The sequence below is a fragment of the Mesoplodon bidens genome, assembly GCF_964165515.1.
Source record: "Mesoplodon bidens genome assembly, chromosome: 9".
Lineage (NCBI taxonomy): Eukaryota > Metazoa > Chordata > Mammalia > Artiodactyla > Ziphiidae > Mesoplodon > Mesoplodon bidens.
Window position 1 is genome coordinate 94085739 of NC_138166.1, and position 23797 is coordinate 94109535.

Consider the following 23797-nt stretch of genomic DNA (forward strand, 5'->3'; position numbering starts at 1 on the left):
ATCGCCTGCTGGTATCATTGTAGAGCATGATCAGAATCCAGAGTTCGTTGTGTACGCTGTCTCTGCTGCCCACCCCCCAGTCTGTTTCCTCATATGCCCAGTGTACATCAGGGCTCTTGTGCTACCAGCCTCCTAGGGGTATTGCATGTGAAATTTCTCTCTCCCCCTCTCCTCACCCCCTGCCTCTGTGTTTGTATAGTGGGATATAAACATTGGTTGCTGATATTATTTCTGATTTCCTGTGGTCTTGCCCCCTTAGAGTAAGTAGTCTTAGGGCAGCAATTCATAATAACTAGTATTTATTGAGCACTTACTATGTGCAGGAAGTACATTAGTATTTAACATGAATTATTACACTCATGCCTTGGGTCTTAAAGGATTTGAAAGGCAGAAAAAGGATAGGAACAGTCTCTCCCCATTCCTTATTCCCGGGTCTCCCTTTGCCACTGAAGACCTTGAGAGGTGGAGGTGGGGGAGAGGAGGAAGGTGCTAGCATTGGACTAAGGGAAGCTGGAGTGATGTTTTAGAAGGGGAGAGGGCCGGGGAGGTGTGAAAGGAAAGAGGAAGAAGGGGAGAGTGAGCTGGATGCTTGTGTTTGCCCCTTGGGTCCAGTCCCCACCTTTACCTGCTTGTACTCAGAGGCTGCCCCCCTGCACCAGGTGGATTCAGGAAACCGGGGGAACGGCAGGGAATGAGGGTAGGAGGAGTGAGATTTTGGGTGCTTATTCCCTGCCCCTCACACAGGTTGGCTGTGACCCCCTGCCGAAGCCTGCATCACCCCCGCCCCCCGCCTTTCCCGGTCTCGGCGTTATAACCACATCCTTGTGTTGCCAGCCCCAGGGCCCTGCACCACCGTCGGCTGGTCTCTTTACACTCTGTGCTCAGCTTCGTAAATTGTCCCTTTTGGAAACTCTCCTCGGTTACCCCTTTGGGTATCCTATCTCCCTGGGACCCTGACACGCAGATAGGAGGGCATGCTCAGAGGGCAGAGCGTGGCTGAAGGCATAAAGTCCCAAGGGGCCCACAGGAGGGGCCACCCCTGCTGCCCCACTGACCAGTTTTCTGGCCCCCCAGCTGAGGCTTCCAGAGCCGGAAGCTCATGTCTCTGGGTTGGAATGCAGGAGGTGGGGAAGGTCATGGGCTTCTCCGTTGCCTTCCAGGTCGCCCCTCTAACCCGTTCTTTGCAGGAAAATCGGTTTGTATTGGGAAGCCCACATTCTGGGCACACGAATTTGGTGCCCAGATGGTGCCTGAACTGACAAAAGCCCAGCACACTGACAGGACCTGTAGACACATGGGTAAATATTTTGCCTTTCTTCTTAGGCAATATTTGAGTCTTTCAAATTTAATTGCTGTCATAGGCGGGATGCTTGCATCCTTGAGGCAAAGCAAATAGTGAGGGCCTCCAGCGGGGCTGCTGGGAAGTTCTCCAGCCAGGCTTCCTGGCCGGCTGCCCTGCCCGCGGTGCCTGTCCGTCAGCTCCTTGCTCTTGTCGAGTGTCAGGTGGCCTCTTCCCTCACTGGCTGGGTGGGCTGGGGGTGAGGGAGGCTCAGGGAGCCTGGAACCTGTGGCCACTTGTTGAGTATGTTTTGAGGCTGAGAGAACCTGGTCTTGGCTAGGAAATCAGGTACTTTTCTCAGACATGAGTGACAGGCACCAATCTAGCTCTTACCAGTGGGATCCTGTCTTGTGTCTCCCAAGCTGGGTCCAGGGAGGATTTTGTTTGATCTTGAAATCGCGGAATGTAGGGTGGCTGCTAGTTTGCATGACATCTTTGTGCAAGTTAGAAAAAGGCAGCCTCTCTGCTAGGGACATATCCCGCATACCCCACCAGGGTGCATGTCTTGGCAAGCAGAGCAGCAGCTGGACTTCAGCACCTGGGTACCCTCGGGAGGTGCCCTTACGCAGTGCACAACCTGCTCAACTGTATATGTCCCAGGTAGTTGCTGATGATATTCATGTAAAAACCCTTTCTCCCTTATATCTCCCTCTCTTCTTTCTTTTCCTGTTTATTCCACCCCAAACCATTGACCTAGTTGACCATTGGATTACATTTACAAAGTGCAGTGAGAGGCTATTCCATGTTCATATGTGATCGACAAGCCTCTTCTTACGTTGTCCAGACAGGGAAGAGGTATTTGCTGTAGGATCCCAGAGTTCTGCAACAATCACCTCCTTTTATTCAGGACATTCTAATTTGCCTCAATTATTTTAATCTCTTGCATATAATAGAAGCAGTTGGATTCCTTGCCGACTGTGGTCTTCTAAAGGGCGCCTTATATTATTCATTGCTTTCTTCAAAGCACGTGTTCTTGGTGCCCGCCCTGTGCTGGTGGCCAGGGAGATAAAGATGGACGAGTAAGACGGGTCTCTGCCCTTGAGAAACTCATCATCCATTGGGGGAGTGGGGCGTGTAAATAGATAAATCACAGCCCATCGGTGGGCTGGCTGCAGTAGGACAAAGAGCATAGGGAGGGAGAAGGAGGGGACGTTGAATGCCTGCTGCTGTGTGCTGTCCTAGATGCAGGGAGGCTTTGCCGAGGAGCTGGAGATGTACCAGGTGAAAGACAGGCAGGGAGGAGAGGAGGGAGAGTAGTGAGCGGACAGGGTATTATCAGGGCAGGGTGTGTGGGGCGGTGCGCCTGGCTGGAGCCTAGGGTGTGTAGTGGCTGGGGCCCAATGGGGGCTGGGACTTTCTGCCGGGAGTGTTGGGTTTATCCCGTGTGTGAAAGAGACTGCATTTTCTGGAATGCATTTTCCTTCTGGAATGCAGTCCGAGCAGCGGTGCGGAGGGTGGCCTGGTGGAGGAGACTCCCATCAGACAATTCTGAGTTCTAATCCTGGCACTGCTAACTCCCTTGGGCAAGTCACTTAATTTTCTTGAGCCTCCATTTTCTCATTCGTAAAATAGGGGTGATGAGCATCGTAACTCCTACTTAATTGGGTTATAGAAAGGGTTAGTAGGGCAGTGTTCATAACAGAGTGTCCCGCTGGTGGGACAAGTACAGAAGCCGCGAATAGGTTACAGGTGGCTGAGGTGTGGTTCCTTCAACCCTCCCCGAGGCTGGACTGGGCGCAGCAGCCCATCTGCTCATCCCGGCTGCCCTGCACACATCTCTTCTACATGCGCCAGGGCATGAGGAAAGTTGGAAACCACTGGTCTACAAGGCTCTTGGCAAGTCTCTCCTACCTAGTAAGTCCTCAGCAAATGTGGCTGTTTGTTGAGATCAGTCACTGTTTTTGTGCAACTATGATAGAGGGAGTGGGGACAGAGAGGGCAGGCTGGACTCCAGGGACACTTCTGAGACAGAACTGACAGAATTTGGTGACCAGTTGGATGTCAGGGAGGAGTGGCACCACTAGGGCTGGGAAAGCCTTGGGGATGACTGTGGGATTTGTGATGTGGACTGGATGGGAGGTGATGCTATTAATGGAAATTGTTATGGAAATGAGGTATGAATGTGCGTTGAAGCGGAGACTGGCAGACTACTTTTTTTTCTTTTTACATCTTTATTGGAGCATAATTACTTTACAATGGTGTGTTAGTTTCTGCTTTATAACAAAGTGACTCAGTTATACATATGTTCCCATATCTCTTCCCTCTTTCGTCTCCCTCCCTCTCACCCTCCCTATCCCACCCCTCCAGGCGGTCACAGAGCACCGAGCTGATCTCCCTGTGCTATGCGGCTGCTTCCCACTAACTATCTGTTTTACATTTGGTAGTGTATGTATGTCCATGCCTCTCTCTCATTTTGTCACAGCTTACCCTTCCCCCTCCCCGTATCCTCAAGTCCATTCTCTAGTAGGTCTGTGTCTTTATTCCTGTCTTACCCCTAGGTTCTTCATGACATTTTTTTTCTTAAATTCCATATATATGTGTTAGCATGTGGTATTTGTCTTTATCTTTCTGACTTACTTCACTCTGTATGACAGACTCTAGGCTTTTTCTAGAAGTATTACCGACTTAGGGAAGAAGGAACATAGAGGTGGGGGGGGGATGTGGTCTGGGGGATGGTATGGCATGCGAGAGACTCAGGATGTTTGTAGGCTAAGGGGAGAAAGGCAGAGGAGTTGAGAAATTAAAAGAAAAATAGGGCAGGGCTTCCCTGGTGGCGCAGTGGTTGAGAGTCCGCCTGCCGATGCAGGGGACACGGGTTCGTGCCCCGGTCCGGGAAGATCCCACATGCCGCGGAGCGGCTGGGCCCGTGAGCCATGGCCGCTGAGCCTGCGCGTCTGGAGCCTGTGCTCCGCAACGGGAGAGGCCGCAACAGTGAGAGGCCTGCATACCGCAAAAAAAAAAAAAAAAGAAAAAGAAAAATAGGGCATAACACTTTCCTCAAACTTTGCCCCTTTGGACAGCATCTGTCCCACTGGAAGAGTGGCTGCCAATAATGGGCAGTGGGCGGTTGTCCAGATATGATTTACAATAAGGCGCTGTCTAAATTACTGCACTGCACCAATTGCCAGGTTCCCTGCTGACAGCCAGGGAATCAGACAGTTGAATCAGGTGCCACCACTTATAAATTGAAAATCAGTGGGGTGCAAAATGGATTACCATCAAAATCCATTCAGGTGCAAAACCAAATTTTAAAACCCGTAACCTTTAAAAATGACACCTTTCCTGATTGTTCACAATGCGCTGACACTGAGTTTTAACATCCCCCAGATAAGCAAGTGTCGATGGAAGTGTCTGCAGGAGGCCAAAGACTCCTAATCATGCCTTCCTTTTGGAATTTGCAAACATGGCGGATTGATAAATTCATGCTTTGGCAATTCTGTTAGATTCTCGAAGGTGTCGGTTCTCAAACTAAAGTGTGCAACAGAATCACCTGGAGGGCCTATTAAAATTCAGATTGTAGGCTCTACCTCCGGGTTCTTGATTTAGCAGGTCTGGGGTCAGGCCTGGGAAATGACATTTCTAGAAAGTTCCCAAAGGATGCTGATGCTGTGATCCCAGGGCCACACTTGGAGGGCCTCTGCTCTAAGATGTAGGACTATTTTGACAATCTGACTAGCAAAGCATGCATTGATTGATCACAGCTTCTCAGTAAAAGTCCTATTGGACCAGGTGTTGAGTATGTCAAGGGGCTTCAATTTTGTCCAAGAAATCTGAGAAGAGACTTGTTCAAGGAGATACAGATGGTTTTGAGTGCTTTGTGTTCAGAGGTGAGGGGGGGGCAGGGGATAGAGAAAAGGCAAGAGGCCCCCTCTAGCTCAGCATTCCACAAGTTAGCACGTACTACATGATTAAGGCCGAGGCCTGCTCTTAACTGGTCTGTGGGTGCAAACTCTAAACGTCTTTAGATGCCAAACTTCCTCCCTTGATTTTCTTGATTTTCTTCAGGTTAAACACACATGGCTACTACTTTCTTAACAAGCTGCTATCAGCCTAAATGTTGACTCTTCCCACCTCTGAATGATGCCAGAGGTGTATTTTTCTATCTAAATCCATGGCGTTTGATTTTGTCTTACTCTCTTGCTTTTTTGGAGTCCAGGTTATTACCTTGTACATGTAAAATGTAGGTGTCACCAGGCCCAATATGGAACGAGTCCCTTGCCCCAGGACAGAAAAATGGATCCTGGAGACTGCCCCAGACCTGGTTGCTGCCTCATTAACATCTGGTCTCCTGTCTCTCTTTGCCAGGAGAAATTGAGAGATGCACATACATCAAATACCACTACTCCTCAGCCACCATCCCCAGGAACCTCACCTTCAACATCACGAAGACCATCCGCCAGGATGAGTGGCACGCCCTGCGTAAGTACACCTGAGTTTCTTTCTCTGGCTGTGACCTGTGGAGGGCGCGGAGACTGGATGCCCATCAGCAGCTCGGTCCGGATGGACAGACGCCCCTCCGTGTGAGACCTGTGGACAGTCTCAGAACTTGGCGGCAATCCTTAAAGTGTCGATGTCTGTGGGTCACAGTGGCCTCGGTTGGTTTTGATGGCATTGTAGCTTTTGAGGAGTTTGCTTCTACCATTAAAACAAAAAACGACCAGCAGTTAGATGGTGATCAGTGGTCTTGCTTCGCCATCCTGGTAGGCATTTAAGATTTCACCTGTCTGACCAAACCAACTCCTGGGATTCAAGTCCAGCATGTCTCCAAGTTGCTTGGGGTGTTACTGTGGCAACCTGCTAATCCCTCATGGGGTAAGACCTGCTAAGACCCGGTGGTGGTGCAGGCAGCGGTGGCGCTGGGAATTTGCATGTCGGAGGGGTCACGAAGCGGGAGGGGCTGGTCCTCAACTTACAAGTTTCTGTTTCCCCTAGAATGATAGGCTTTGGGACCCATGTTTGCATGTGATTGCTCAGAGGAGATCAGAATATCTGCCTCCATTGGTTAGGGAAATTCTTGGTCAGGGATTCTCAGAGACTTAAATTATGATGAGAGGGTGACTTAATGAGCAGACAGAGTTGGTTGGCTATTTTTACCTTTCTGCTCCATGGGGATCCACCTGCTTGTCTGTGTCAGGAAAGTTCTCCTTCATCACCGGCACTGTTCTTCCTGTGAACACATTCTTCCTCTCAGTAAGCTCCACGCCGCCTCTGGTGCATTGGTCATTTCTTCCCGATTCTAGCTTTTTTCACATAATGTCACAAGATTAACTTTCGGTTTGTGTTTATATGTGAAGGAGGCTCTTTGTTTCTTGATAACAAGGATCCTGTAATGGGTAAACTTTGAAGAAGGTCAAAACCATCTTTTTTCTCTTTACCGTTGCCTCATTGTCTTTTGCATGCATGGGGCCCACCAGCTATGTTCCACTTTTTGGTTTGGTTTTAATCAAATCACCATAGCTTGAAGTGGGGGTGGGGTGAGAGACAAGTAAAATTAAACAGACGGAGCAATCGTTCGTTGGTTTCAGGAAAAAGATTCTGACTAGGTGTCTGGATGAGTGTTACTTATTGCCAGTGGCCCAAAATGACATAGGGCAGGTATGAGCAGATAGGAATGCGTTAACCAAATGGTTCCCCCCGACCCTTACAAGCTTTCTCACTGCTGGAGACACGAACCAGAACCTGGGAACAGGGAGCTAATGGCCAATGGGCATCCTCAGGTGCTAGACGTTGAGCTAAGCATACCACATACTTATTTAATTTTAATGTGAGATTTGCCTTAGGGACACTAGTAATCAGGGTTATTAATTTCCTGTTTGAAGGGACACATGTTAAGAGCCAAGTATATAAATCCCTGGCAATGACTGCTTATTTGTCAAGTTGCACTGGTCTGGGATAGTCACTTAATAGACACCTACAGTGCATGTTCAAGATACATGACAAGCCTGGTAGAAGAACCACTTAAACATAACTTAAGCAGTGCAGTGGAGGGGAGGGGCATCATGGAATCTCAGAAGGAAGAAGTTGTCAGTATTTCGGCTTCAATTCAGAGTCACTCAATTCAATCACAGTTACCGAGTTTTTCTGTGTACCAGGCACACGGTGGATATCGAGGCCACAGGGAGCTCTTTCAGAGAGCTCATTTCTGGAGGTGGAGGAGGGTGGGCAGGAGTGGAGAGATACATTCACAAAGCAAATAATTACAGGGCAATGCACTAATTACAATATACTATCATGGCTTCAAGCAGTTAAGGTAGTTTGTGAAAGTTTTTCAGCAGGAAGAATTATTCTACCGTAAATTGCACAGATGCATATTTCAAGGGCATCACTGAAAATATGTTACATGGTGTTAGCAGAGGTAGAGAGGAGGCTAATGCTAAGCTTTATGGACCTTCTCTGAGCCCAGCGTCTCCCGGGTTCTCGTTCTGAAACTGGAGTGCCCTTAGGTTCTGCAAAATCGAGCGTGCAGGCGCTGCTGTGGGGAATGGGGGTGCTTACAGATCTATTTTTAACTGATAAAAGGCATCTCAGCGACGGATACATGCAGAAGTTTTGGGCACCCCATGTTGGGTGAAGTCGAGGCTCCCCTTTGGTGAGGGATTCATCTGCCTGTTTCACAGAGTGACCTGATGGGCTGTGAAGCAGGCAGAGAGCGTTTGCCATTCCCGACATCGATGACAACTATTTTTAGCCGGAGAGCAGGCGAGCCTGGGTCACACCTGAAGCTGCTGCTGAACGTAATTGGCAATGTTGGCGCAATGGGGAGGTGTAGTAAATGCCAGTTTTAATTTTCAAAGGTCAGATACCGTAGGACATTAGGTGGGAAATGGGCACATAAGCCCCCTTTGAAATTAACTAGAAACTGTCAAAGGTTAGCAAACCCCTATGGTCAAGCTTTGGAAATTTAAAAAAAAAAACAAAACAGACTGATTTCTTTACCTATTTGAGGGTCCTGTATTGTTTAATACTGTCAGTGGGATCAAATAAATTCCTTTAATACGAGGTTGGTTATCATTTTATATTTTTGCCATAATACCTTACATTCTGTAATTTTTCTCAGTAAGTAATTTTTGCCAAAGCAAAAAATTTGCTTTTTTTTTCTTCTGAAATAACTTCTGGTAAGTATTTTGGACTTTGGTTAAACTTAGGTTATACCTACATTTTCATCAAGAATTTGCATGTGGTCATCAAACACTGTTGTGGAAAAAACTTTTTTCAAATAAGAAAAGCACCATTTGGTTTAAAACTATGCTGTGGGTTTTGAACAGTTAACCCCACCAATGGGAGGCTTAACTATTTGGCTGAGAGCTCATTCACCTTATGGTCACATGAATAGCAGGCGAAAGAATAAAATTATCTGTAGGTCGCTAGGTTTATAAATCCAAGTGTAAAGAGCCAATAACCATGAGTCAGGGGAGTAAAGGTCAGAGAATCAAATGTGTTTGTGCATGTGTGTGTGTGTTTAGGGTGGTCTCTGCTATGGAGGTTTGAATACTGAGTTTTCTGGGTGATTTGGTGACACGGTTCTGAATCTGTCTTGGATGGTGATTGCCGAGGAAGTGTTGGGTGTACCTGTTTCTCCTTCCCACCCTGGCAACAGCTCCCCCAGAGAAGGCAGAACTCCTTCAACAGTTGGGACCGTGCCCTCAGTCCACCCAGACCTGACTGTTGGCCTGGGGCAGCCCACCTTGACCTCCTCCCTGTCTGCTGCCACCCATGAGATCGCAGTGACCCCAAGTGGCATGGGTCCAGCCTCCATGGGCTCCGAGGGGGCGCTGCAGCACTCCTGATCTGGATCCTCCGGCCCCCTACAGGGCTGGAGCAGGGTGGGTGAGTATCACTGGGCCGGCGAGGATGGGGCAGTGGCTACAGGAGATGAGCTTGGCTGATGCCACTCTCTGGGTGGGTGGTCTGGTTTAATGTCTGGAATATGACAGAAGCAGATTGGCAGTGGTCAGGGCAAGCAGGCTGGCAGTACAGTGACATCTTAAACGGTGCCACTTCCTCCTCTCACTAGAACACATCCCCACGGGCTTTTCATGCTCTGAAGTCTAGGCTTGGGTTGCTGTGCTTGTTTGGAGAATTCTGTGTCCTTGTGTAATCTTCAGGACCCCCTGAGGCCATCCCTAGTGGTTGTGCCTTTGCTTTCACTGTCCCTGGTGTCCCTTTGGAATGCGCTTTCAGCACAGCTGGGGGCCTGGATGCTGCCAGTGGCAGGGCAGGGGGTGGGAGGGGGCCCTGGGGTGCCTGTGATAGGAACTGGGCAGCCAGGATGCTGAGAAAGCAGGCTGTGGGGAGATGATGTTGCTGAGATGTGGGTGCTTCTGCCAGGAGGAGCTGGCATGGAGTGGAGCTGGGCTGGGGGAACGGGTGGCAGGGGCACAGCGGGGGGCCTGCCTGGGGGCTGCAGGACCCGGTACCCACTGGAAGGCGTGAGAAGGGCAGCCCTTTCTCAGCCCCTGGTCTCCAGCTCTGCTTGTCAGGGACTCTGGGCAGCTGCTGACGAGTCTCCCCCAGGGTCCAAGCCCTGAGGCTCCGGAGTCGTGTGCGTGTGAACTCAGATTCTCTCCTTCCACTTGGCGTTTTCAAGATGCAAGTTTCCGCTCACAGTTGGTTGCCCCTGGCAGTGGGAATCAGGGAGTTGGGATTCCGCTTTCCTGCAATCACACCCTCTCCGCTATCTTTCAAGAGGCTGAGAGCCAAGAAAGCTCCAGGTTTTTGTTTTGTTTTGTTTTGTTTTGTTTTAAAGCTTCCTTCTGTCAAGACTGAAAGTCCAGCTAATTAAATTGCATGGTCACACAGCACATTTCCAGCTGGCCAGGGAGGGAGAGAGAGATGATCTCCTCCCCCTGACACACCCCCCGCCATCCTCCTGAGGGCTCACTCCCCACCCCCAGGGACACACAAACACAGCCTCACATGGTAGCTTTGCAAAGTGGAATCAGAAGCAATATGATATGTAGTTAAAGAGGGAGGGAGAAGAGGAGGGAGGGAGCAGAGACGGAGGCTTCGTGGAGGAGCGAGGACATGTCAGTGGATGTGCTGCTAAGAGGGAGAAGCAATAAAATTCAGAACTGTCTTGTCTAATGCACGCACCTGAGTGACACACTTGGATCCTGACCCCGAGACTCCTGACCACCCACCATGGACGCCTGTAGCTTAGCTCAGTCTGGGGGGACCGGCCCCACCCAGGCTGTGCATGGTGGGAAGCCCAGCCTGTCTGCTAATCTGCTCTGGATCTTGGTGCCGAACTCTTCTCTTACTCTGCTTGGCCACGCGTTCCCCCTCTTCTAGCCTCTTCCGTAGTCTCTTCCACACCCTCCCCTCTTTCGAGGATTAGCACGTCCTGCCCCTGAACCTTAGTCTCCCGGGTGCTAAGACTCCCTCCAGCCACCCTCAGGTACCGCTCACCTCCCGGGCCCAAAGCTGCTCCTTGCCCCTCCCCACTGGCATTGGCCTTCTGGCCTTGGACTTGTGTTGGCTTCTTGCCCGATGGCGCTTACCTTCTCCTTTCCTGATGGACTGTCCTGGCCCTTCTGGACCAGCCTGTTCATCTGCCCTCTGAACTTTACTCCTACTCAGACCTCTGGCCTCACAGCCTAGGAGTTGCCTAGGTTTCTGGCCCCTCGTCCCCCAGCCATCCCTGCTTATGACAAAATGAATGTGGTAGGCCCAAGGGGTTGGGATGATGATAAGAGTAATTATAACAGCGATAACTGCCTCTTGCAGATGGGGTAACCATGCCAGGGAGGAAGGGGCTGCCTAGAGGTCCCTTCTTGGCCTCAGAAGAATCTGAGACTCAGGATCCAGGTCTGAACTCCAGCAGACACCCTCCAGCTATTTTTTCTTTGTTTTTGGCTGATGTTACGTAAAACAGCCTAATGAGGTAAACATCCTAGACCAGAGAAGCTTCGGCCCCCTGCAGTGTTGGCCATTTTCCTTCCCCTGCATCTGCCTCTGAGCCCAGCCAGTGTGAGGTTCTCACTGTGTGCAGTCTGTTGTGAGCTGCCTCTTGCTTGCAAGACTGTCATCCATGGAGGTCATCCCTAGCAAGAAACCGTCCCCAGAATTGTGGAAGCTTGGTAGCACAGGAACTCAACTGACAGAGCATCCGCATATGTCGCTTGGTATTCTGAAGTCTTTTTGCAACCCATTCCACGTCTCTCTGCCCCCAAGCCCTTGCAGGGAACATTGTAAACCTTTCAGGATACCCAAAGCCTTCAGCCCAGAGGCTGCCCTGTGCTTGTCCTCCCAGAGCTCCTATGGTATTTTTGCAACAGGCCAGGCAGAGAACACACACCCCTTAATGTGGTATCACACCTACACCTGCTCTGGCAGCTGTAACTCATGCCAGGCCTCCTTTCCTTCACAGCTTTCCCTGCCTGTCAAAACCTACCTCTCTTCTGTCCCCTTCCCTCAGGCTTCTGCTAGACAGCACGTTTACTAATTGGATGAACTTTTTTAAGGTGTTAATGTCTTCTTGGGTTACCTGTCCTGATAGCATTGTTATTTTTCAGGAGACTTCACCCAAGGGCGTGATAGTGAGGCGTTAAAGGTCATGTGGAGGTACTTTAAAATTCTAACATGTGTAGCTGTTGATTCCACCTACTTAGATGGTGGCCTGGCTAGGAACCAGTGGTGGAAATGGAGTGGACAAGAGGGAGGGTTTATTTTTGAGGCGGCCTTAGCCACAGGGAAGGGAGGAGGCCTGGAGTAAGGGGCGGGGTGGAGTAGGGCACAACCTTTTCTGTTAAAGATAGCCAGGTACTGAAACAAAGCTGAGAACCACTGTGCTGGTGTAACTGCGGTCGTCAAGCCACAATTCATCTGAATGGGCAGGTCCAATTTTGTGCTGGGAATTACTGGGGAGCCTGGCCTAGAGGCATTCTCTTAGCTTCTGCAGATTGGAAGGTGTTTTCTTCTGGCCGAGCACACTGATCTGGACACCACAAAGGAGACCTGGGTGCAACCCCACTGGCATCCCTCATCCATTTGTTCATTTACTCATTCAATATTCATGGAGCGCCTGTTCCGTGAGAAGCCCAGGGTTAGGGGCTGGAAGGGATATTAAAAGGTATCCTGCTTTCCAAATTGGATGATCTATTTCCAGGTGCCAACTAGGCAAGGGATCAAACTGCTTGTTAATGTTTATCGACTACCCAGAGTGCAGGCTAATGCGGCTGACACGCACACATCATGGGTCCCGACCTCCACATTTAAATTGGCAAGAGCTCATTGCAGGGGGTATAAAGGCAAAACATAAGGCAAAAACTACCATATCACAGAGGCTTGGCCTGTTTTTTTTGTTTTTTTGTTTTTTTGTTTGTTTTTTAAACAGTCCAGGGAAAAGTGGGGATGGTCTAGGATCTGCTTTCTCTAGGCCCTCTAGAGGAACTGTCCCAGCTCTAGGTGCTGAAAAAGAAGCTCAGTATTGCAGGTGATTCATCTTTCCAACAGCTCAGACAACAGAAGCTCACTGTGCAGGTGAGCTACAGCAGTGAGGGGGAGAAACAGGACGCGGAGCCGAGTGTTCCCGCGGGCGGGGGCAGCTCAGCAATAGGGAATCTGGGTTGGATGAGACACGGATATCTGGGCAGCAGACACTTGTCATCAGGGCAGTGGGTCAGCAGGTATGAATACAGTAAGTGCTGCTTTGGGGTTTCAGGACTGCATGATCCAATAGGGAAGAGGCTTGGCCAGGAGAAGGCAGGCACTAGTTCCCGAGAAACCTGGAACATTATGGAGTTAGAGTAAGAAATAGAGAACAGCTACTAGGAGAGAAGCCTAGTTTTATTTAAGGTCAGGGGTACTATGCCTTGAACAAGAATGGGGCACGATCTTAGAGCAGCAGTCTCAAACTGTGATCAGGATTGGTCCTGGGATTTGGGGATGAGGCTGCTTCTGAAGATGGTAGGACTACAGGGGGAGGGTAGGGGAGGAGGCATCTGGGAACCAGAATCACTTAACAGAAAAAGTAAGCAGGTTCTACATTGTGTGGTAAAGGTCCTATCAGAGTCTAGTCCAGTGCTCCTCAAATGTGGTTCATGGACCAGTAGCATTGGCATCATCTGGGAACTTGCTAGTAAAAGCAAATTCTTGGGCCTCAGCCCAAAGCCACTGACTCCAGATCTCTGTGGGTGGGGCCCAGGAATCTGTGTGATTCTTAACACATTAAAGCTTGAGAACTCTTGGTCTGGAGGGCATTGAGGGCAGGGGGCTGTAGTGGTCAGTGAAGGCTCAGGAGAGGAGAGAGTGTGGGTGGGCTGTGGACGGGAGCTGGGAGAGGAAATATTGCATTTTGCACCTCTCACACAGAAGCAGGACTTTTAAGTTATTTGTATGTCGTGTGTTGTCTGTTTCTACTTGGTTATAGCTTTGGTAATTTAACTTTTCCATATTCCTTTCTGTTAATTGAATAAAACAGCATGGAAGAGGTGAAGTGTATTTTCTTTTTTTCCCCCATTGTGGGGGCATCCTCCTGTTATCTAGCCTGAAATCTCTATCTTGTCTCTGCAATGTTCTTGCAAAACGGACTTCAAGCTAGGGGACGTGGCATTGAGTTCCAGCTCTGTCGCTCTCTAGGTGTATGACGCTGGGCAAACTACGTGAGTGTTTTAAACCCAGTACAGTCGTCTGTAAACCGGAGGTAATACTACCTGTCTTGAGAGTTTTATAAAACTTAAATTAAATAAAATGAATCATGTGCAATCAGTCAGTAACTCTGGAAAGGCTGATACCAAGTAGCATTAGGTGCTGTTATTATCAGACAGCTGTGCCAGGGTTCCCCATAGGAAATGGGGGAAAGGCTCTAAAATGATACTTGGGGACTTGGGGGCTTTTCTGTTCAACTCTGTGCAGCCTGTGTGGGTGAGTGTGCCTCGTGTGTGGCTGTATGTATTGGTGGGTCTGCTGTGGGTTTGCTGTCTGCACAGGTGTGTGTGTGTGTGTGTGTGTGAGAGAGAGAGAGAGAGAGAAATGGGAGCTGGCATCGGGCGTCTCCAGTGTGGGAGTAGAAAGTGGCTGAGCAGTATTATGTGCTGAAAGGCAACAGTGGGGCATATTGTAAAAGGAGTTTAAGAGCAGAGAACGGGCCGTGTTTGGGATCCTCACTGGGAAAGTGCAGCAGAAGCAGCTAATTTATCAGTTGTGTCCAATAAGACTGCAGTTTAGACCATAAGGTGAGTCTCTAAAAGAAGATTCACGTGCTGAGTGTCTAAAAAGTAACATTTTCAGAGCTTTGAAGATAAATACACTGTGAGTACATTTGTATTGAAATTGTCAAGGGAAGTATGGAAATGATTGTCTCCTAACTGTTGTAGCCCAACCCTGCCTTCCAGGAAGGCTGTGGTTTCCAGTATGTACTATGATGAGATCCTTTCCTATTCCTGAAAGGAAAAGACACATTCCCAAAGAGGATACTGTGAGAGTGTTGGCGGTATAGGGAAAAGAGGGTCCAGGAAGAGGATAGGAGATGCTGTTAGGGTTGTGGTGGTGGGGGGAGGTGCTGGAGGCGATATTTCTGTCCTGGGGGAAAGGGAGTTCCTTATTTTCAGCTCAGTGCCCACAGTAGGCCATGGGGTGGTGCTGGCTGTGGTTGGTCTTGGCTTTTGCCCTTCCCTGTTAGCAACTAAGAGGGACGAAGAATAGCAGGGAGATGAGTTGGCCTTGGAGACAGCTGGTAACCTGCCAGCTGGGAGAGAGGGGCTACAGGGCTGCCCAGCCTGAGTCCCTTTGGGAGGCAGAACTAGAACCCACGCCTTTGTGAATGCCAAGTTCACGCTCTTTCCTCACTCCGAGGGTCTCCCCCCACCTACGTCTTATTGACACGAGACAAGCCTACTCACTTCTTCTTCTCCCCTCTCTGCCTGCTTTCCCAAATATGCTTTTTTTTCCCATTATCCCAGAGGACAGCTCTAATTCGTCCTCCAGCTGGCCCTCCCCCACCATCAGCTCCTTCCACTGCATCCCATTGTCTAAAGTAAATGAAGAGCCCCTTCCCATGAGCAACCAGGAGGCCCCCCCGCCCCCCTCCCGCTCCATCCAAGAGCTCTAGTATTCAAAGGAAACGAAAGAAAGCTGTTTATTTTCCACTTCTCTGTTTTTCTTTTTCATTTAATTACTGGTATCACAACAGGATTTTTTTTTCTGTTGCTTTTCATTGCAAGCTTATAGTATTTCATCTACATTATGAGTTAAATAGGTTTTTGTGGACTAGCCTAGAAACCCAATCATCATTTATAACAGATATGACTTCTCTGGAAATGGTTTCTGAATTCCAAATAACGTACTTACTAATGAGGTCTTAGAATAGAGCTCATTTCAAAGCTGGAGACTGTATCTTCTACTTTCTAGGCAATATGCCTCTGAATGGTCTTGCGGTCTCCCGTTTCTACATCTGTTGTTCTTAGGCTGGATCCCCCAAATTAGACACCCTCAGTGGGGTGACAGCTCAGACTCCCCTGTCCCTTGTTCTCAGCCCATAACCAGCTACTGATACAAAGTTAATTCATGCCCCATGATGTGTCCTGTGTAGGCTTACCCGACATCCAGAAACCCAACCACAAGATATCAAGCATCCTTGGTGCCTAGGTATCGTTCAGTCTCAGGCCCCACCTCTCAGTTCACGTTGGTAAAATGAGGCTATTCATGTAACGTTTCCCTGAGGCTCCTTGCTTGGGCATCTGGCACCAAATTAGAAATGAGCAGTTGGAGTGGGGAGTGTGTGTGTGTGACCTTCTGAGGCTGAGTGGCTGCTAAACATGGGTGTGGAGGTGACACCACTTGGGACGGACACAGCATTCGTGTTCCTCACACCACCACATTCCACCGCCTCACTCTTGGAGCATCTAGATGCTGCATGGTTGCCGGGGAAACTTGGGAAAGGAACTGTACAAAAGCTACCTCCTCCCTAAGCTCCTGGGCACGCCCTCTTGGGGGTGGGGGTAGAGGAGAAGGGGGGGCGCGTTCCTTCTGGCTGTGTGTGTGTGTGTGTTGGGGGGGGCAATGCCGACACCCAGCCAGCACCCGTTCCCACCCCAGCCTGGCTTTTTCCACGTGTCATGTTAGCATTACATTCTGCTACCCTCCCCTTGTTCACATTGCCATCGGCTCCTGCCCCAAAGGATCGTTTCCTTTCCTGGAAGTAAAGATGACTTCTCCACTTCAAAAAGAGTAGGGATCTCTGGTTTGTGGTTAAGGTTTGAAATCCAGCTGCTATTTAGCTCGGCAGAACTAACAGAAGTGTACAATTAAAAAGATTACTAACTCGGCTCCATTTCCTCACTAAATTGAAGGAGAAGGGCTGGGATCCTAAGTGTTTACAATTCCCCGTCAGAGCGTTGTGGCTCTGGCTAACGAGGATCCATCTTTGGTCATTCTTGGAATGACCCGGCAGGCTCTTCATGCCTGGTTGAGGGCCTGCAGTGCGCACAGCATCTGAACCGGGCAGTGAAAGAGGGGCTTTACACTAGAGGACATAGGGCAGTGATGTCACCTTGAGACAGCAGGGGCCGGTGCTACAGGACGTGCACAAACACAATGCTATTGGCAGCATCCATAGGAGGAAAAGGTCATCTCAGCCAAGGATAACGGGGCAGGAGTAGTGGCCTTGAAATGGGCCCGAAATACTTCATTTGTTAAGTTTATTGAGTTCCTACCATTTACTGGGAACTGTTCCAGGCACCAGGTGAAAGAGCCAGCAATACCTACCCTCATGGAGCTTGCATTCTCATGAGATAATAACTCCCACTTATTGGTGAAGCCTTAACACGGGCCAGCGGCTGTATTACATCCCCAACGTGCATTATGCCACTTAAACCTCAGTTGTCTTATGAGGATCATATTGTTATTATTACAGCTTACTGATAAGGAGACGGAGACTTCCAGGAGTTAAATAACTCAAGGTAGGGCCTCCCTGGTGGCGCAGTGGTTGAGAGTCTGCCTGCCGACGCAGGGGACACGGGTTCATGCCCCGGTCTGGGAAGATCCCACATGCTGCGGAGCGGCTGGGCCCGTGAGCCATGGCCGCTGAGCCTGCGCGTCTGGAGCCTGTGCTCCGCGACGGGAGAGGCCACAACAGTGAGAGGCCTGCGTATCGCAAAAAAAAAAAAAACAAACCTCAAGGTAGAGCCACGTAGTGTGAGTGTTACGGCTTTATGATACCTTAGGAAAGTCATCCATCAGCTCTGTCTGGGATGGATGGAGAGGAGTCTGGACTCTGAGGGGCCTTCTGTGATGTTCCAGGCCTGAGGTCATGGTGGTCTGGACTGGACTCCCAGCAGTGGATTATGTGAGACTTGGTAAAATAAGGAGGGGAGGCCACCCGCTAGGTGGGTGTGCTTGTGTAAGTGCTTCATGGGGAAGGGCTGAGATTCTGATCTGTAGACAAGGTCTGAACGAGCTGGTCTCTAACTCACTTCCCTGCAGGGGCATGGAGACTGTCTTTATTTTGAGAACAACTTTATTAGCACTAACTATGGGCTGAGAATATGGAAAGTAAGCTTTCCTTGAACTGTAGGGAAGAATTAACTATATTTTGTCGAGCTTACATTTCTCTTTCTGTGGGTAGAAATAAGGTATATTCATTATATCCAGAGCTAATTCAACTTTGGCATCTAATAAGTGCATGAATCATACATCTCTTTGGCCTTCAAGTCTCAAGGCTAACAACAGTTTTCGTCTGTCATTAAACAAGACCTCTTTTTTTTTTCTTTTTACATCTTTATTGGAGTATAATTGCTTTACAATGGTGTGTTAGTTTCTGCTGTATAACAAAGTGAATCAGTTATACATATACATATGTTCCCATATCTTTTCCCTCTTGCGTCTCCCTCCCTCCCTATCCCACCCTCCCTATCCCACCCTTCTAGCTGGTCACAAAGCACTGAGCTGATCTCCCTGTGCTATGCGGCTGCTTCCCACTAGCTGTCTATTTTACATTTGGTAAGGTATATATGTCCATGCCACTCTCTCACTTTGTCAAAACAAGACCTCTTTGATCATGGTCATTAATCTATAAAAATTAGTTGTTGTATATATGTTATATTTAAATAAATTTAAATATACCAATCTCTCTGAAACTATTCTTGAGAGAATAGAATTGTCAACTGTAACACAGTTCGCAAACATACTCATGAACTCAGATTTAAGAGGATAGTTAGATTTTCTTCTGTCTTTGGATATTTAAACTGGGTTCTCACCTAGGGATTACAAAAGGGGGGAAAAATCAATGTGGAGCTATTACTTACCCTCGGAAGAGCTGTTCTTCTGCCTCACCCGATTGGAGCTGTGAATAATTCAGCATGATCCCAGGCTCCTTTTTCCTTTCTTGAGGTTGAGCTTATTAAAATTGCACGGCCAGAAGACACTGGTGAGGAAATGGCTGGCACCCTCCATCTCAGCTGTCAGAACCCCCAATCTCAGCCCGCTCTCTGGGTACACTGGGCTGCCATCAGCTGGAGATGACGCATGGGTGAATGAAGAAAATGAGGAAGAGCCAGGTGTCTCCTGTATGCGGCAGTTTTTGTCCTTTCTCTCCGCGGCCATCCTGGTAGTGGGTGGAAATGGGCTGCTGTCTGCATGTTCACTATTGATTAACTTAGTCAGCATTGCCGGCTGCCTCATTAAGTATTAAGAGTTCACCGTACTCTGGGTAAGTGCCGAATAGACAGGGCTCCCTTTTAGAAGCTTTCCAAGACTAATTCATCTCCTTCAGTGAGATATGGAATCTCTAGAGAAGGCATCTAAACTAAAGAGTCAATTGATTACAGTCAGTGCTATGTTGTTTGGGGGGGGGGAGAGGAATCTGATTATGCTACAAAAGATTTTTTGAAATAACTTTTGAAAATGCTATGGTTCTATTGGAGCTTTTTTTTGTTTTTCTTTCATGAGTCAATATATAAAGTTTCTAGGACCAACTAGGATTCAACTTGGAGGCTGAAAATGGTGGGAACCAAATGAGACTTTTAAAATCCTATAGACCCAGGTCAGATTTCTTTAAGCATTGTCAGGGAGATTGAAACTGAATGTCAAATCTGATTAATCGTGAGCGGCAGGAGAAAATCTGAGACGGACATCGTCACCAAGTGCTATTCTGGCAGCAAACATTTGCCCACCATCTGAATCCTCCTTTAAGTCTCTGGTTGTAATCCTTCCCTCTAACCACCCACCCCCATCCCAGTTCCTGTTCTTCCTCATTAGATTAATGTTTTCCCCTCCTCCTATTTTATCTCTTTTTCATCAGCTTATTTCATTTCTCCTGATGCTCAAGATAAAACATGATTATTATAGAAGACTTTGATAGGAAGGTATAAAAGAGCAGAAAAACATCATCTAAAATTCTACCAAGAGACAAATCACTGTTACTTCATATATCCTTTTGCATTTCTTTCCATGTTGTAAATCATACTTTTTATATAATTTTTTATTCCAATTTTTATTTATAATTATAAGCATTAAAACTTGGCATCAAAACTTCTCATAATCATTATTTTAATGGCATCATAATACTCTACCATATGGATATTCATAATTTACTTAATTACTTTTACTTAATTTACTTTCCTTTCAAGTTAAGTGTTTATGTGGTTCTAATTTTAGGCTGTTATAGTGTTGTAATGATAACCCTTGTATGTAAATCTTTAACTATATTTTTGATAATTTGTTGAGGATAAATTTCTAGAACAGGAATTATTGGCTCAAAAGGTACATACTTTTTTTTTAGTTTTAGTTTCTTCATAAACAATGACAAATTTCCTTTCAGAAAACTTGGGCTAGTTTCATCTTACCTAAATTTACCTACACTGAAAATTCTTTTTTCACTCAAGTATATGCTAATTTAATTGATGAGAAATAGTAACTCGTTTTTTGAAATTGTCATTACTATGATTATGAGACAGGTTGAACTGGAAGAAATGGTTATGTTTCTCCTTTTTCAAGTTGTCTCTTCAATTGCTCTGTCTTTCCTATTCCTTACGTTTCCATCTTACATGAATTAATCCATCTTCAGGATGTATGTCACTTGGCTCCTCCTCTAGTCCCCCCCGACCAACCACTCCCCCCTTAATCCTTTGCTGCCTCTTATAGATTTCCCTCTCAGGGCCAATAGGTTGACAACTCCTGGATTACAGGTACCAAGCCCTAACAGGTGTTCAGAAAATGAATCCCAGTAGCTACTTAAATGGGTTCAGGAACACTTTGGATTTTATGGCTCCTGGAGTTGGTTAATGTTCCGGGCAACTCCAAGAGAAATGAGACCTTGTCTTGCTCAAATCTGTATGTCCAGCACCTGGAACAGAGCTGGCACACACAGAAGGCAAGGTGCTCGGTGCATATTTGTTTAATGAAAGGGCAAAGCCTTTTCAAGTTTCCAGCTTCTTTGCAGTGATTTGGCTCTCCTGACCCACAGCCCTATCCCTGATCTCAAGAAAAGTACAAGAGGGCTGCCAAGCAAATTTGAAATTAATCTACGCTTTGCAATTTGTACAAGAATATAATTAGATTCCTTCTCCAGAGGTAATCCGTTAATGTAATCAGTGACGGTAGTTACTTGGCATGTAGCCTTAAAAAAATCGCTGATGCCTCATAAAAATAAACACTTGTCTAGTAAAATTCTGTGCCCAGTACTAGCCATCTATCTGTTTTCTTTTTGTATGAGACATGGTATCTCCTCTGCAGCATGTCCACTTAGAGACAGAAGCCAGGCCTGTTCCCTGGAGGCTGGGAGGGCCCCCCTCAGTCACCACACCTGCGAGGTGGAGGGCTGCTGCTTTCGGTGGGAGGTGAAGAGCCGCATGGCCGTCACCATCAATCAGGTAGTTCTCCCATGCTGGCTACCCAGTGCTCACATAATTGGCCATCTGATACAGTCAGCACCGCTTGTTGCTATACAGCTTAACTCTTTTTTTTTTTTAAAGTAGAAGTGTAAGTATGAATTAAGCACCAATTAAACTCGTGTAAACAGGGGAGCAACTTCCTTTCTTCCTCCTTCGCTAACTTTGATTTTTCGTTCTTCTGCCAGAAAGCTTTCCCTAGCCCTGGGGTGTTGTGAGTCTCCAATTATCCTGCTTTTAACGGCAGGCAGGCCCGTGCCCATCAGGGGTCCTGAGCCTCCCCTCCAAGGCCTGTGCGGATACACCAGTCAGGCCCCAAACCCGGGAAGCAAGAGGGTGGTAATGGAGACATCACCCCCCGGTTGAGATAAGCTTGAGAAGGTCATCTGAGCACAGCTGTCAGCTGCCCTCTCTAGTAACCAGGGGAAAAGAGATGATGTCAGTTCCCTGAGTTGGGAAGTTCTTCAGTGACTTGGAACAGATGGAAGGAGAGTGTATTGATTTGCATATGGTGATCCTGGAGGAGTCGGTCAATTTTGAGATTAGGTCTCCATCCTCTGCTCTCTGAGGGAGTTTGGGTGCCCCTCCTGTATATCGCTTTCAGCACACTTTGTATCGCAATCATTTGCCATAGTGCTTGTCTACCCTAGGGCAAGGAATATGTCTTAATCACCTTTTAATCCCAGGGTCTAGTATGGCATCTGGCACGTAGTAGTCATGAAAAACAATTCTTTAATGAGAAGCTAAAGAGTAAGAGTGGAGTTGTTGCCTGCAGGGGCAGCTCAAAGCATAATGGTGCTGACTCAGAATTGTTGAAAGTAGAATTTATATTGCTCTCAACTGGGTGAGCTCTGTTTTTTTTTTTTTTTTTTTTTTGCGGTATGCAGGCCTCTCACTGCTGTGGCCTCTCCTGTTGTGGAGCACAGGCTCTGGACGCGCAGGCTCAGCGGCCATGGCTCATGGGTCCAGCCACTCCGCGGCACGTGGGACCTTCCCAGACCGGGGCATGAACCCGTGTCCCCTGCATCGGCAGGCGGACTCTCAACCACTGCGCCACCAGGGAAGCCCTGAGCTCTGTTTTGAGGAAGAATTTTCTCCATTTTCCATATTCACTCTGGAAACCTTTCTCCAAGTGATGGTCCCCCAGAGCTCTTCCTCCATTTTCAGGCTGGTCCTTCTCGCAGGTTCCTATGCATCTCAGCACAGACAGACACTGGGAGCTAAACTGTGGGTGTTGTAACTCCCACGTCCCACTAGGGTATGTGTTCTGCCAGGGAAGAGTCTTAGCCTCTGGTCACACAGATGCTTCCAGGGAGCTCAGTGTTTGGAAAGTCCGGAGCACTTTGACTTGTACCTTTGCTGGTCAGAAGGATGTTGAGAATTTCATGCATTCCTGGGGGTTTTCCACCAAATAGTACTTCTCCCTTTTGAAAAATCGGCAGCTCGTTGTTCAGCTTCTTTGACTTCACTGTGCCTCTGTCTCTATCCCATGAAATAGTCCCCCACAGAATTTCCAAACTAAGGTCCCAGGACCAGCAGCCCCAGAATCACCTGTGTGGGCTTGCAAAATACCCGATTCCTGTCCTGCCAGTTCAGACTACTGAATCAAAATTGTAAGCAGGGCCCAGGGATCTGCATCTTAACAAGCTCTGACAATTATTCCTATGTGCTAGGTAAAGTTGGATAACTCCTGCTCTAACGCATGGGGAGTTGGTCTCCCTGGGAGCAGTGGTCCTAAAAGATGTCTGGTCCAGATGGTGCCAAGGGATAGTAACTCCTTCCTTTCTACAGCCTGCTTCTTGGCTGATCCATAGTTATATATAAAGCTTGTGATATGAATTGTTGGGGTTAAAGTATGAATAAGATGATGCAGCTGTCCTATATTGCTTAAAATACAAGATGTCTGCATTCATACATGAATCACTTTAATACACGGCACACTGGGGCAAATCAATGCCATAAAAGATGGGGAGGGCTTCCCTGGTGGTGCAGTGGTTGGGAGTCCGCCTGCCGATGCAGGGACACGGGTTCGTGCCCCGGTCCGAGAAGATCCCACATGCTGCAGAGCGGCTGGGCCCGTGAGCCATGGCCGCTGAGCCTGCGCGTCCGGAGCCTGTGCTCCACAACGGGAGAGGCCACAGCAGTGAGAGGCCCGCGTACCGAAAAAAAAAAAAAAAAAAAAAAAAGATGGGGAGAAGGAGAGAGCATTTTACTGAGGTTAGGATGATCTGGTGAGAGTTTAATGGGAGGTAGGATCCAATTGGACCTTGAAGCGTGGCTAGGACTTCCCAGGCAGATGTGGGAAACAAAGACTGTCTAGACTGATGGAGCCACTTGAGCAAAGTTCTGGAGATGAGGAGGATGCTGGGATGTCTGAGCAGTGGAAGGAGTCCCGTGTGGCTGGAACAGAGAATGCGCCGAGGCTTAATCATGGGGAGAAGAGACTGAAGGAGGGGTGAAACTCACGTACATCAGGACTCTCTTCTCTTTGCCCAGGGGAGCCTTGAAACATTTTCTAGTGGGATTCGATGTGATCACATCCTCTGGGTACAAAACCTGGTCCAGGTGTTTGCATGACCATTCTGTTTCCCCACGTTTGGGTTAGTAAAGTCCTTTATTCCCTTTGTGTCAT

The 23797-nt window shown here is 48.1% G+C and overlaps 1 protein-coding gene across 1 annotated transcript in view; it reads left to right on the forward strand.

Annotated features, from left to right (window-relative positions):
- The window catches only part of TMEM178B (transmembrane protein 178B), a gene marked incomplete at its 3' end in the record, with an annotated part of 362319 nt that overhangs the window by 109079 nt on the left and 229443 nt on the right, over nucleotides 1–23797 (forward strand). Inside the window, exon 2 of the mRNA XM_081244870.1 lies at nucleotides 5645–5758. Within this exon, the coding sequence (XP_081100996.1) occupies nucleotides 5645–5758 (114 nt within the window). The remainder of the gene's footprint in view (nucleotides 1–5644; nucleotides 5759–23797) is intronic.